Source organism: Furipterus horrens, unplaced genomic scaffold (genome assembly GCF_987537825.1).
Source record: "Furipterus horrens unplaced genomic scaffold, mFurHor1.1.pri manual_scaffold_16, whole genome shotgun sequence".
In the NCBI taxonomy this organism is placed as follows: domain Eukaryota; kingdom Metazoa; phylum Chordata; class Mammalia; order Chiroptera; family Furipteridae; genus Furipterus; species Furipterus horrens.
In genome coordinates this window covers 12,656,110-12,670,509 of record NW_028327186.1, presented here as the reverse complement: position 1 = coordinate 12,670,509, position 14,400 = coordinate 12,656,110, and the positions used below count along the sequence as shown (strand labels likewise).

The 14,400-nt window shown below is 51.6% G+C and overlaps 1 protein-coding gene across 1 annotated transcript; it reads right to left on the bottom strand.

The window, feature by feature from the left end:
• Positions 1 to 571: 571 nt before the first annotated feature.
• Positions 572 to 12,641, bottom strand: MTHFS (methenyltetrahydrofolate synthetase). The gene is made up of 3 exons (XM_090263656.1): positions 12,440 to 12,641; positions 9,507 to 9,768; positions 572 to 1,025 (listed from the first exon to the last, which is right to left on the bottom strand). The coding sequence occupies exons 1-3, from the start codon at positions 12,557 to 12,559 to the stop codon at positions 793 to 795; spliced, it is 615 nt and encodes a 204-aa protein (XP_090119782.1). The 5' UTR covers positions 12,560 to 12,641; the 3' UTR covers positions 572 to 792.
• Between the last annotated feature and the right edge of the window lie 1,759 nt (positions 12,642 to 14,400).

Here is a 14,400-nt window from a genome sequence, read left to right as displayed (position 1 = left end):
CAGCTCAGACCCGTGCTCAGTCAGAGCCTCCAGGCCGAAGTCACGCTGCAGGCTCCTAGCCGGCACAGTGATGTGACTGCGCAGCTGACGGAAGCTGCTTCCCTCCCATTTCTAGACCATATGATACTGTGAAAATCCAACTTTAGGTCAACTGACATTTTTAAAGTGTTTTCACTTTTGTGCATAAAACATCAAATCATAAGCTATTATCCAAAGAATATGGACCCAAGTTTTAAGTGAAAATACCCTGAACGTATTCCATTAACTCATCCAGAAAAAACTCTCAAATGCTATGTTTCAATATCTACCAACGGGTGAGAAGTGATATGCTTGAGGAACGTGGTACATAAAGCAAACACCAACAGGCCAGTGAGTAATCGCTGCGTCTCCACGTACCTGCCCGAGGCTGACCAGGCCTGGGGGGGGTGCTCATGACCCAGTGTCCATCCCCGACGAGTCCGCCGCCTCCACGCTCTACGCCAGAGCACAGCTCCTCTTAAATATTTAACTTAAACTGAAAAGCAGAAATATCAACTTGTCACGGTCACGCCAGGAAATTAAGCTCAGATCCTATGGTGATAGCCTCCATTTTAATTAATGTTCTACTGTTCACAGGTCTATTAATTTTTAAAGATGGTTTTGCGTGAGGTGTTCTATAATTACACTAAAAACAATACAGCCCGTGTTCCCATTAGTGCGCAATGCTGGCTGATTCCCGACGCGGGAAAGCACATGCATTCTGTGGTGCAGTATTTCTTAGGAACAAAACTACGTGGCTGCCGTGGGCAGGACTTAGGAGGCTGAGGCGTCTTCGTAAAGGACTTCGTCTACCTTCACGTCGTGCTCGTCCACGGGGACCTGCGGGCAGATCTGCTCCCGGAAGGCCAACGCCAGGGTGTAGGGCCTCGCGCCCGCCCGCTGCGCACAGCGCCTCAGGTAGGTGTCGTAGTAGCCCCGGCCGCGGCCCAGCCGGTTGCCGTGCCTGTCAAACCCGAGTCCCGGCATGAAGATGAGGTCCAGGCCCCCTGCGGAGAAGGACACACGTGTGGGGTTAGCGTTTTCTGAAAGGGACTGGCCACTCTCAAATTGGGGTTTTGTTTCTTCCTGACACCTATTCTTTCTCTGAATTCTGAGAAAACACACGGTGAGTCTGGAAAATCTAAAAAGCCCAGCGCAGGACCAAGAAGAAAATAAGAACGACTTGGCCACTCAGTTCACCCATCACCTGCCTCTCCAGTTCTCCATGTAAATAGGTACAAACACGTCAGGTTCCAGCCCAGCCACGCCTGCCTCCGGGGACGCCCCAGGGACAGGGCCTAGGAACTTATTTTGTCCTTTCCTTCTTCAAGTCCACACACCTGCCAGGCTGGGGGGCCAGTGCCCCGGGACCATGACAACTGGAGGAGTGGGACAGCATCAAAAAGAAGCCCGCAGGACGGATGTTCTCCATCAGTGGGCGGGAGCAGGGGACAGGGACAGCGGGTGAAGGACTAAGCCCCCTTCCCCATGCCCCCACCCCCTGGCGAGGCGAGGCCGGCTGCCAGCGAGAGCAGGCTCTGACATGCTCTGGGACGTTACAACAGCACAAGACTGAGGCCCCGTAACCGGTCCTCTGGCTGGCACCCTCCCGGGGACACAGGGACCAGAAGTGACCGTGGCATCATCAGGACCGAGCAGACTGCTGGGGCTCAGGGTGGAAGGCAGGGTCTTAGAGGCTACAAAATCCTGACCACTGTGAGAGGTGTGGGAGCGTCACATGAAGAAGGCAATGAAGGTCATGAGCTGGAGACCCTCCATGGGTTTGGGAGGCCCAGAAAACGGTCCCCCGGCCTCTGGCAGGGAGCACGACAGAACTCAAGGGCCAGGTCACATGTCCAACCCAGGGCCTGCCCTCCGGCCCTCCTGTAGTGGGCTCCAGCCTCCTGTGGCCGTCCTGGGGCTGCTGGGACACATCACTCACGCAGCACTGCCGGTCACGCAGGGCCGGGCGCCAGGGAGTCCCTGTTCCGAGCAGAGAGGCCCCGCTCCCAGCAGCTGTCTGACCGCCTGCAGGACTGCGAGGGGCACACAGCAGCTCGCTGGCTCCCAGCGCACACCTGTCAGCCCAGCAGAGCGTGTCTCAGGTCACAGTCACGGCCTTCTCGTGTAAACCTGCTGTCCGTTCCCATCTCCACTTGCTAAAAGGCCCTGGTCACCGGCCTTTCGCGTCCCTCGCTGCCCCGCCCTGCTCACGCGTCCCCTGGGGATGAACAGTGGCTGCGCACGCAAGGCCCTGTGCCAGCTCATGCTCTTTCTGCTGCAGAGCACACGCAGGCCTGCAGTGCCGCCCGGCCTTTTCCTGGGCTTCCTGCCCCCTCAGAGGGCGGCGAGGGGCTCTGCAAAGTCCTGGGGAGGGGGGTGTTGAAGGTCAGTTGACATATATTCTTTGTGAGCCTCTGAACCATTCGAAACCACCAAAGGCTCGTTAAGAGAGGACACGGACGGCAGCGCCACAGGCGACAAGCGCCCGCCCGGTGTTGCTCACTCCTGGGTGAGCTGTCCGGAGCGCCAGCCGCATCGGACGGCAACCCCGAGTTCTGAAAGGGCTCTCCCGAGGCCCACACTGTTCTGCAGAGTCACGGTTGGCTGGGCGCCCTCCCCAGGCTTTGTGGCTCCCCAGCATGACTCTGCGTTCCAAACCTGCCCAGCTCACCTTCCGAGAACTCACGCAGCCCCACAGTTTGCTCAGCCGTGTGGCCTTTCCCTGGGGTGCTGGCTCTGGAGCGCCGGTGCCCTCTGGTGGCCCGCCAGCGCGGTGCGCAGGGCCTAAAACCTGTGCGAGCTCCCTGGACACCCGACACCCGCGTTACAGCCCCGCATCCCAACCAGGCAGCTGGACTCCTCGAGAGCTTTCTGAAACCTTCAGCAGGGCAGGATGAAGGAGCTCCGTCGCAGTAACGAGGCTGTTCTGAATGCCGGGTGCTGTAGTGGTTACACACGTCTGTGCACGTGACAAAGCTGCACGGAGGTGTGCACACACATCACACACTTGAGCACATGAACAAACTGTGAAATCTGAGCAAGATCGGCACATGCACCACACCACACGCACCAAGGTGAGCGTCCTGGTGTTCACACTGCACGCCATCGTGCGAAGAGTTACAAGCAGGGGGAGCTGGCGGAAGGGGCCACGGGACCTTTCTTTACTATGTTTGCAACTTACTGTTTCAAATAAAAAGTTTTAAACATCTTTAGGAAAAGTCTCATGCTGGGACCTCCAACTCAGAAAGTCTAAGCCAGACCAGCCCCTATCTGCCCTCAGTCCTACCTTCCTTTGCTTGACCTTAAACTCTGAACATGATACCTGTTCACGACCTGGCCTGGCAGACTTGCTGCCCAGCCTTCCACACGTGGCCCACCTTTCACGTCTCTGCACGGAAGTCACACCTCCCCGCCCTGTACGACTCCCCGCTCACTGCCTCCCTCCCCACCCCCCGCAACACACAGGGCTCCCACTGCTCCGGAAGCCACCACCTCTGCACTGAAGATTAAGCGGCCCATCATAGCCTCTCCACCAGCAGATGTCAGCTGATGCAAGGAAGACTGCTTCTCTGAAACTGGTGCTCTGCCCGCTTCAGAACTTCATCTAAAGCTGCCCCCAAATGTTCTCCTGGCATCTTTGCCCTGGTTTGTCATAACGTAGAACAAAAAACATTTTTCTATGACTCGGTGTGTATTGGAAAAGATTATAGATGCCTTATAGTGTTTCTGACATAGGGGGAAGTGAGCGATTTATATTATTTCCCCCTAACATAACCAGTCAGGCTGTGCAGAGACGGGGGTGGGGGTAGGGGGTGGTTTTGCAGTTGGCCATGTACAGTACTGATGCTGTATCCACGGCTGGTATGACAAAGGGGCCATTGCATCAAAGGTCACTTTCACATCCAGTAATTGTACATTCAGGTTAAGGAAAATCAGCTGTTTTTAGTTGATTTTACCCAATTATTATAATCCAAGAATCTGACATCTCATTCATGGAGAATGTTTAAACAGATGTCTACCCAGATACACCTTCCTCCAAATGTGACTCCCCCCTGGACTCTACGGGTCTTCTTCTCTGTGACTGTGACTGCTGTTGGCCAGCCTTTCAGAGGGAGGGCCCTCAGAAACACCACCCCCCGGAACCCAGCCGCCGCTGGGACTTGGACTTTGGGCAACGCGCTTCCCACCTAGGCCTGTCTCCTCATCCGTGAAACGCGAGGACGGGCTCCGATGATGTGCGGAACCCCTGCGGCTCAGACAGCCCCTGGCATGACCATTAAACGGCTCGAGGGTGTTCAGATTCGGGAGCCTGCAGACAGGACGGCCAGCTCAGGGGGCGCACCCGGGAAACACTGACTCCTGCTGGACGCTGTTTTCCTGGAGACCGACTGTTCCAAAGAAATCCATTCCCCTAAACTGATCTAAAATTTAACACAATTCCAACCAAGATCTTTAGACGATCTGGGGGAAGAAACTGACAAAATAATTCTAAAGTGAATCTCAAAAGTGAATGCAAGAATAGTCAGCTAAGTGTCTCAAATACAAGTAAGGGGACAGGACTTATTCTACTACCAGGTACTAAGGTATTCACGTGCATTAAGCAGCCGTTACACAGCCCTACCAATCCAAATATTATGGCACTAGCTCCAGAACAGGCAAAATGACCAACAGTAAATACTAAACGTCAGAAGAAGACCCCCAGGAGAACTGAGTACATGAAAATGGTGGGCTACTTTAAATATGAAAACCACTATTAATTACAATCACCACGCTGTGCAGTACACGCCCAGGACTCACTCAGTTTATAGACGAAGATCTGAACGAACTTCAGTGTGGCAAAGTTCTCTCCAGCAGCTGCCTACAACAATCACTTGCTCCCTGCTTCCCTTGGTTTAATGCATCTCTAATCAGCCAAAATAAACCAGTGGCTTTAAACTCTGCTCTTCTTTCTCTATCTGGGTCTGAGTATCAACCACACAATCTCTAACAGAGCCCATCAGAAGTACCAGTACATGGCAGAGAGACCTCCCCCCCCAGAGGAGACACAAACGCACAAGTCCCTCTTCTCCTCTGCCATGGATCTTGCTATAGAACGTGGACTCACTTTCTAGGCCACAAAGACGAAGTTGCCACGTGGTGGAGCAACACACCCCAGCTGCACTTTAAGGTCACTTTGGCAGGAAGGCGAAACTGAGGAGACGCGTGTTTGGAGAAGGGGGCGGGCGGGGAGTTCGCCGCAATAACCCAGGACAGAGGACACAGCCCCAGTGCTGGCCAACTCATTGGAGGCCGGGGCGAAACTTCATTTCCTGGCACAACTCCCTTGAAACCATCTCTTGTCCTCATTTTTCAGTGGAGAAAATTCCATGCACTCACTTTTCTGGAAAGAAGGACATGTTCTAATTCATCAAAAAGAAACCTCCCAGGCTTGTAGCCTCTCAAAATACACTAATGAAGAATTTCAAAGGGATGTTTTCACTGATGAAGTCATTCAAAGAAAATCATCCTCTTGGCTCCTGCCCAGAGAACAGATAAAAAAGAGGAGGCTGCATCCAGTCTCGGGGTGAGGCGTCCCCCTCAGGCCTGCCACAGGACTGTCCCGTTGTTCCCTGGGGGCTGGGAGATGCGGAGAGGCACAGAGAGATGAAGAGAGGGGTGGAGGGACGGACAGACAGAGAGAGAGGAGGAAAGGAGAGCGGGGGGAGTAAGAGAGGGGAAAGGGGGGAGAAATGGTGCTGGAAGGAGACGTGGGGTGGTGAACACACAATACAATGTACAGATGATGTGTTATAGGACTGTACCCCTTAAATTTACATGATTTTATTAACCAATCACCCCAATAAATTCAATAAACTTGAAAAAAGAGGGGGGCACATTCACTGAACCCATGATAGCCTTGACCCACACACAGGTTTTCACTGGTCTAGCATGAGGTTTAAGAATCAGGACTAAATTAAAAACAACTCCTCCTCCTCCTCCTTCTTCTTCTTTCTTTTTTCTATTTCAAACTCCTCTTAAAATTAAAAATTCTGCCTCTTTTCTCAATTCAACATATACAGAAACATACATAAACCTAATAGACATTTAAATGTCTCAATTAAAGGTAATGAAATAAAAGCTGAATTGGAAAAGGAGCTGGAACATCCGAAGTTCCGCATGCAGGGACTTTTGAGTCCCCTGGGTCAGCTCCTTGAACGGCGCTTCAGTGTTCGGCACGGCACTCGGTGAACCGTTAGGCTTGAGGCGGAGGTTGAGCAGGCTCACCCGGCTTGGCAAGAATAACAGGCCATAACCCCAGAGGAAGTCTCTTTTCATCTTAATGGGCTGGGAGTTAACAAAAAGTAAATTACCACGCTGTGAAATGAGACTGTCGTCTAAATTTGCTGCCACAAAAGATAAAACAGACGATCCTGGAACAGCTGCAGGGAAGCCTATCCCGAGTGCACTTTAAGTCAAATGAAAGGCCCTGTTATAAATGAAAAGCTTTGGCTCTTCTTCCTGTGTATTTACTTGAGTATAAAATAACTGGAAAAGAAAAAAAAAAAAAAAAACCAACCTCAAGGCTATGATCAATGTCCCTTACGCACACCTGACTCAGCGTATGCTCTTCCTACAACGTTCCGTGAATACGGTCACCAAGGGTGCCTGTTCCGTGCTAACGGTTCTCATGCAGAACGTTGTCGCGAGAGAGACGGCACGTGCACGTGGCAAACCTTAGTGAAGGGGATGCCAAGGAAAGCAAGGGTGCTTCAGAAGGCACCAGGCTGGAGAACAGGAGGGGAGGGTGCCCCTGTCCCTGTGAACTGCCTCTGTGTCCCTGGAGGAGACCCCTGCCTCCCTGGGCTGCCGTTATCCCACCTGAAGGCAGGCAGAGGAAGCGAGGCCCCTGAGGGCTCGCTCTGCCTCCATCCGCGCCGGGCCCTGGGGCCGGGTCTCTGCCCCCCGAGCCCCCACGCTGGCAGATGTGCTGCGCAAAAGCACATTCCAGAATTACAACTACTTCAATTTATTTTTAATCGCCATCACTTATTTTGGGAATTCAGATAAAATTAGTGAAGGGGATTTTTTTCTGTGACGTGAAAGAGACATGTGTTGAAGATTTAGAAACTCCTCTTGCAGCAAGAACATGTTGCTATGAATCTTACTGAAATACCAAACCCAGCAGGATCTTGTGACCAGTCATGTCTTGGCTTCGTAAGAATTAAACAAAGAAACTGAACTTCTCATGACACTTCGGCGGTCATTTTGGGGGCAGTGGTGTCAGTGACCGCTAACATCACTAGAGACACCCCGCACCCTGTGTGGGGAACGCTGCCTGGCTCAGATGCTGTCACAGGGGTCCCCTGGCCCTCTAACCCAGGAGACGCAACAGGCTTTCGGTCTAGCAGGCCTGGGAGGACTTAGCCTCTGCATCTCCTCCCGGGCCCAGCGGCTCCTCCATGCGGCCAGAAGGAAGGCAGAGTCCACCGTCAGAGGCAGTCATACAGCCCCCTCTAAAGCGAGCCCTTCTGTGCATCTTTAAATCTCGGGGCCAAGAGAATCTCATTCTGCTACACCCAGATTGAGTCAGGTTATCTGAATGGAAAAATCCCTGGCTAATCTAACTGCCCAAGCGGGCCACGCCTTGGGGATAAATTCAGTAAAGAGGCAGCCCTTCTGCTTCATTTGCCAGTCTGAGACGTTGCTGTACATGGACCACAAAAATACCACACGTGAAATTTTTGCTTAGGAACTCATCATTGCAACTGAGGACATGAACACTCACTTGTTTCTCAGCCACGATAATGGCAGCAAACCAGAAAGATCAAGAGGCCACCTAAGCCACACTGGTGACAACCAGCTCTGACCAGCTTATCCCAAACACAAAGCGAAATTCACACTTTAGCGCTGAAGTTGGCACATTCCAAGCTGCCACTGAGGCAAGGAAAACTCTATGGCGCAGAACGTGGGGCTGGGGGACAGCGGAGAGCGGAGACTGCCGGCTAGGACACTCCCGTAACAACAGCGGGGTGCCGGCTCCCAGAGGGCAGTCGCAGTCAACTATAGGGATAGTCCCCACTCCTTCCTCATCTATCAGCCTCTTTATCATAAAAAGCCTGTGATCTTTCTTCTTGAAAATGTGAAGAGTAGTGTGACACTGGCATTCACCTGGTCTACAAATGCAGGACATGAAGGTGGTAGGTTGGGGTGTAACCGGTGCCCAAACATCTAGCAAAGGGCAGGATTGGGTAACAGGAGAAGTTCAAGCTGCAAAGCAGATAACCCTCCCACTCCTAGGAGCCCCTGGTCCTGCCCCTTCCCACGCCGACATAAGACTGATTTTGCACCTCGTGGCGCTACGCTGGGAGGGGGACGGAACTTGGAAGGAGGCTGGATAGGGCTGTGCTGGGGTTTCTTTGCAACCATAAATCTGAGTCACAAACATACACCTCCGAGGCGGGTTCAAGGCTCGGTATTATTACAAAACGGGGCCCTTCGCCGCTTTACTTTCAGCCCTTTGACTGCTTGGTAATAATTAAATCTCCCAGTGGCTGTAGGCCAGGGCACTGCTCTTGTAAAGGCCAGCAGCAAAGCAAAGTGGGGGTGGGAAACGGGGAGACATTCAGAGCGGCTGGAACTCAGACTATGCAGTGGGGGAGCAGAAAGATGTAAACAGAGAAAGATAAGCAGGAGCAGATCAGGAAACGCCCTGCTAAGGAGTGTTTACCTCAACCTAAGGACAGCAGGAAGTCACTGAAAGACTTAAACAGGGGAGAGAAGCAGTCAGGTTCCTGTTTCAATTACAGAAAGTGGACTGACAGGAAGAAGAGCCTGGAGGCTGTTAGGTAACCAGGCAGGGGCAGATGGCGGCTCAGACCGCAGTAGCCGCGGTGGGGTGGGAGAGGAGTGGACAGATGCCATGCCTATTCAGCAGATAAAGTCATCAGGACTTGGCAACAGACCACGTGAAGGCCACGAGTGAACGAGGGAAGTCAGGGATGAGCCGGACACTTCCGGCGCAGTCAGCCGGGTGGCTGATGGTGACGCGCACTGAGAGAGAAGGTACGTGAGAGCAGGGGAGAGGGGACCATGTTCCCGTTTGGAACATGCTGTGTCTGAGATGCCCATGTGACATCCAAGCAGCAGTGTCCAAAAGGTAAATGACAGGTCTGTAGTGGAGACATAAAAGCTTATTAGCGTTAATAATAACGTGCTCATTAACATACAGACCATTCAGGGAAAATGTGTAATTCAAACCACAAGGTCACGGCCAGAGTCTTTGCACATTAATACCTTACTATGACCCCTGACACTTCCTGGCTTACAGACAGCATCCATCCTAGGCCGGGTAATGGGAGCGCCTTGAAATACAAGTGAAAGACAAACTCATCTCCATAGGAAAAGTGACTCCCACGGACTCAAACGGAACAGGTGACCCAGAGGTCTAACCGCTCATCACAGTCTGACACCGGCCTGAGATGTCAGTGCTAATCCCACATGCTCACCTGTTGACAAGGCCTCCTCTCGACCCTCGTCCTCACCAGGCTGCTGAATGTTCCAGGATGTTCTGGGAAGTGAAGAGATCTCCTCGGGCGATGCTAATTTGACCATGTCCATGTGATTGCTCTGGGACTGGTACCGTGGGATAAAGCAGGTTTTGCCTCGTTGGAAGATGTCCTTGATGATCTCTTCTGTCTCAATTTCATCGGGCATGCTCAGAAAGATGGAAATCCGTTGGGACTTCTGATACTGACTGTGGGCAATCACCTAAACGGGAAAGGATGGCAATGACATTTTCCAAGGTTATCCTTTTAAGAATTAGAGACTCTCCTTAATGGTTTCAACACTGTCTCCCTTCTTGGTCAGCCTTCTTCAACTCCCTTAACTATCCGAAAATAAGAGACAAAAACAGCAGAATGCTACCATGGGTCAGACAGTGCTGCATCCTGAACCCTAACTTCTGGTTCTGAACCCAACAGTTACTCCTCTGATCCCTTTACACCTACTTTTGAAGGTATGAAAAGTCATTATAAAGCCACCGTGGGGCCCTACTATCTGTTTAGAGTATTCCAGGACTGACCTCACCTACCGATTCTGCTCACTCACTTCCCCTAGAGTGTTTTGAAGTTTTTTTTTAAAGATTTTATTTATTTATTTTTAGAGAGAGGGGAAGGGAGGGAGGGAGAAAGAGGAGAGAAACGTCAATGTGTGGTTGCCTCTCGCACGCCCCCAACTGGGGACCTGGCCCGCAGCCCAGGCCTGCGCCCTGACTGGGAATCAAACCAGCGACCCTTTGGTTGTTAGGCCGGTGCTCAATCCACTGAGCCACGTCAACCAGATGTTGCTGAACAGAGAAAAGTTACCAATCTCAGAGCTTCCCCAGACTCAGAGGTAGCTCTTAGCTCCCTTTTTTCCCCTTTCTTTTTCTGTCCTCCCTTGTTCTGCAAGCAAACAAGAAAAAGATACTGAAAACATGGCTTATAACTACGACTGGCTGATTCAGAAAAGTCAAGTTTTCCTAATAAAAAGGGACACATAGAAACTGAGTAAATAGAGCCCACAAAACCATTATTAAGAAAGAAAATTAATTCCATCATCTGAGAGGTTACAAAGCTGTTAAGCCTGAAATAGGCAAAGCAAATGCAAATGTGAAACCCAGACCTTGGGTAGCAGATCTGGGGTTTTTGGCACCCAGTTAATCTGCGAAAGTTAAGTGGTTTTTTTTTGTTTTTTGTTTTTTGTGGCCTTAAAAGCAGAATATAGAAAATCAATAGCTGAGTAAGTAGTAATTAACATCAGTTAAAACGCAGTGTGAGGCTGTGCATGCATTTATCTTTCTTTCTTCCTTAAATCTCATTTATATGACAGTAAAAAAACCCACCAATACAGCACTGAGAACAAGGGCATAGCGACTGGACTAATTTATATAAGACAGAAAGTGGGTGAGAGAGGAATTACAGACAAAACCGCAGCAGATCACAGCCCTCGGAGCACATGATGGAAGTGGGTCAGACAGAATCCACTCCTCTCACAGAATCAATCCCTAAGTGACTGCAAAAGGCAAAGGAGACCCCATGAGCCATCCCTCTTCTGTTCACAGATGTGTACAGATGACAAAGGGTCATCAAACATTTTAGAAAAGTCAAAACAAAAACTAAAAATGATTAAAAAGAGCGGATGCCCCGGCCAGGGAGCTCAGTTGGGTAGAGCGTTGTCCTGATGAGCCAATGTTGGGGGTTCGATCCCTGAACCCCGTCGGTCAGACAAGAAACCACCAATGAATACGTAAGCGGTGCAACAAACCGTTTCTCTCCTTGCTCCCTCCTTCCCCTCTCTCAAAATAAATTTTAGAAAATCTTTTTTAAAAAAAGATACGGAATCGAGTTCAATGTCTTTACATTATTTTGCTGATGTTTCTAAATGACAGACAAAATCCCGTGCCAATGAGAAGAAAGAGTCTTTAGCGTTGTGAAACACCGGCTTGTAAAACATATTTCTTATAGGTTTCTTTTTGGTTTTGTTTTTACCATTTTTGTGTTTATTTGTATGGAGCAAAATGTACTTATTGCTGAGGGTCACGGGGCTGCTTTTCAATTTTCCTCTCTCTTCCTCGACGCCAGGCGGGCACCAGGCTCACCCGGCGGTTGTACACCTGAAACTGATGATAATATTGCTCGTCAACTGTAACCGACTAATGCCTTCTCTTGTAAATCACTAACATTTATCTATTCCTGGGGGTTTCTGTCCTCTGGTGTCCAACCGCACTCGGCCCCGCGGGTCGCCGCGCTCTCCTGACGAGAAACCCCACGTCCCACAAACAGCCCGAGAGACCGCTCGTCCGCGGGGAACGTCGCCGAGAGGCCGCACACAGGGAACCTCGCGCACGCCCTGAGAACCAGGTCTCTCTCGTTCACTCAGAAAAGGCTCGCCCCGGTCACCTACTGCCCGACAGGGAGCCGCCGGGCCCTGAGGCTGCGACTGCGGCCTTCCTCGCACCCGGTCAGGCGGTCGTCGCGTGCTGGCGCCTCCGCCCCGTGTACACGTGCGTTTTTCCGCTCTCTTTTGGCCTCCCGTCCTGCTCTTGCCTCGCGGCCTCGAACACTGGCTGAGGGAAGCGCAGCTGAGGCCCGCCCGGCGCCCACCAGGTGCCGCTTCGCACCTGCGCTTGCCCTGCAACGCTCCCGGCCGCACTCTCGCGCGGGCCTCGTGCCTCAGAGCGTGCAGACACGCTGCAACGACGCCGGCGCGCCGCAGGGGGCGTGCGCACGCCAGGGGGCGGGGCGCGCTGGGGAACGTGCGCGCGCCGGGGGTGCGTGCGCGCGGAGGGGAGCGTGAGCGCGCCTGGGCCCTGCGCCTGCGCAGACCCGCAAGCCCGCGCGGCAGCGCCGTGAGAGCGTCAGTCCGGCCCGCGGCCGTGGCCGTCCCTGCAGTCGCGCACCTTCTGGGTCAGGAGGCGGGACTGGCGCAGCCGCTCCTCGGCGGTGATGGCCCGCAGGCGCTGCTTCAGCTCGGCCCGCAGGCTCCGCTTGGCGCCACTCACAGCCGCCGCCGCCGCCATGTCTGGGGTACGGGCCGCCCTCACGCTTGATCCCCGCAGCTGAGCCCGCGGGCCGGGGAGGGTCCCGCGGCTTCCGGATCGCGGGCGCCCCGCCCCCGCCCCGCCCCGCTGGGCGACCTCGGCGGCCACCCCTGCTCGTCACAGGCTTAGGCCCCGCGGTGTTTCTGGGGACGCTTAGTAATCGAAAGAAGGGGGGAGGGTTCCAGGGAACGGAAATTAAACTCTTAAGATAATTGCAAGTTTAGAACAAAATGACTGCTTTTATGTTAATCGGCTTAACTCCAGTTCTTACGGAAAACACATTCGGGAGCAGCGAGGCGAACAGGGAAACGGAAGGTCACAGCGGGGAACCGGCCTTCCGCGCTCGGACACATGCGGTACGGACTGTGACTGGCGCGGCGCGGCGCGGCACTATCCCCGGTGCACAGACGGACGGAAGACCCCGCAGCGAAAGGGAATGATCGGGACTGAGAGCGTGTGCACCAGAGGACGCCCAGGAAAGTGAAGAGATCACCTAGAGAAGGGGAGGCCATATTTGCAAACCATGTATTTGGTCATCCAGAAAAGGAGCTAGAGAACTCCTGCAACTCAGTCGTTAAAAAATAAAAAAGCACAATCCAGTTTTAAAATGGGCAGAGGTCTTGAGCAGACATTTCTCCATATGAGATATGCACATGGCTCATAAGGACATGAAAAGATTTCCACATTATTAGCCATTAGGGAAATGCAAATCAAAACTGCAAACAGATGCCATTTCACACCCACTGGGGTGGCTGTAATGAAAACCGAAACAAAACAGAAAGGGGCTGGTCAGGATGTAGAGAAATTGAAACCCTCATACTCACGGGAACTAAAGTGCTAATTGTACACTAAGTGAAAGAAACGAAACACAAAAGGCCGTGTATTCTCTGATCCCATTTATCGGAAATGTCCAGAACAGGCAGATCCAGAGACACAGAAAGCAGATTAGTGGTTGCCTTGGGCTGGAAACGAAGAGAAACAGAGGAAAGAATAGGGTAAAGGATTTCTTTGGGGGATGATGTAAATGTCCTAAAATGCAATGGTGATAGTTGTACAAGAGTTAATATGCTAAAAACTACGGAATTGCACATTTTTGAAATTCTTATTTGTTGAATTTTAGAGAGAGGAAGGCAGAGAAAGAAACATGGATTTGTTGTTCCACTGAACTACGTATTATTGCTTGGTTCTTGTATGTGCCCTGACCAGGGATGGAACCCACAACCTTGGCCTATCGGGGTGACGCTCTAACCAACTGAGCTACCCAGCCAGGGCTTTGAATTATATATTTTAAAAGGGTGAATTCAATGCGAATTATATTTCCATAGATAAAAGGGATAAAAGAAAATATAAATGTTGCAGCTCATTTCTGGACAAATGCAGTACACCTACACCAGAACCTAAGTTTGGGGACCTGGAGGGAATGGGTGGGAAAAGGGGGGAAAGAAGGGAGAAATGGAACGGAGGAGCAGTGAGGAACAGAGAATGACATTTCTCTCTTGGTACTTTTTTGTAGAGCTCTGACTCTTGGAGCCATGGTAATGTTTTACATACATACACACATACGTACATATAGCCAGGCTGTGGCGGTAAGCCAAAACACAATACAAGCAGGGACAAACACACTGAACTGTCTTGTAAATCATTAACAGAACCACGACCAAATGGGTGGAGAAGAACTTAAGTAACGTTGGAAAACAGCATTTTGACTCAATGCCAAGGCCAAAGACAGGAATAACTTGATATATTGCCCTCTAGTTATTTGTCTTTCATAGCGTTATAAATTAGCAACTGTCAAACTCCTTTACCTGTGATATAGAACT

Excerpts from the sequence above, each read along its gene's own strand:
- MTHFS (XM_090263656.1), bottom strand. The coding sequence starts at position 12,559 with ATGGCGGCGGCGGCGGCTGTGAGTGGCGCCAAGCGGAGCCTGCGGGCC. Across the intron at positions 9,769-12,439 it reads CCCGCCTCCTGACCCAGAAG|GTGATTGCCCACAGTCAGTA; the intron begins GTGCGCGACTGC and ends TTTCCCGTTTAG. Across the intron at positions 1,026-9,506 it reads AGAGGAGGCCTTGTCAACAG|GGGGCCTGGACCTCATCTTC; the intron begins GTGAGCATGTGG and ends CCTTCTCCGCAG.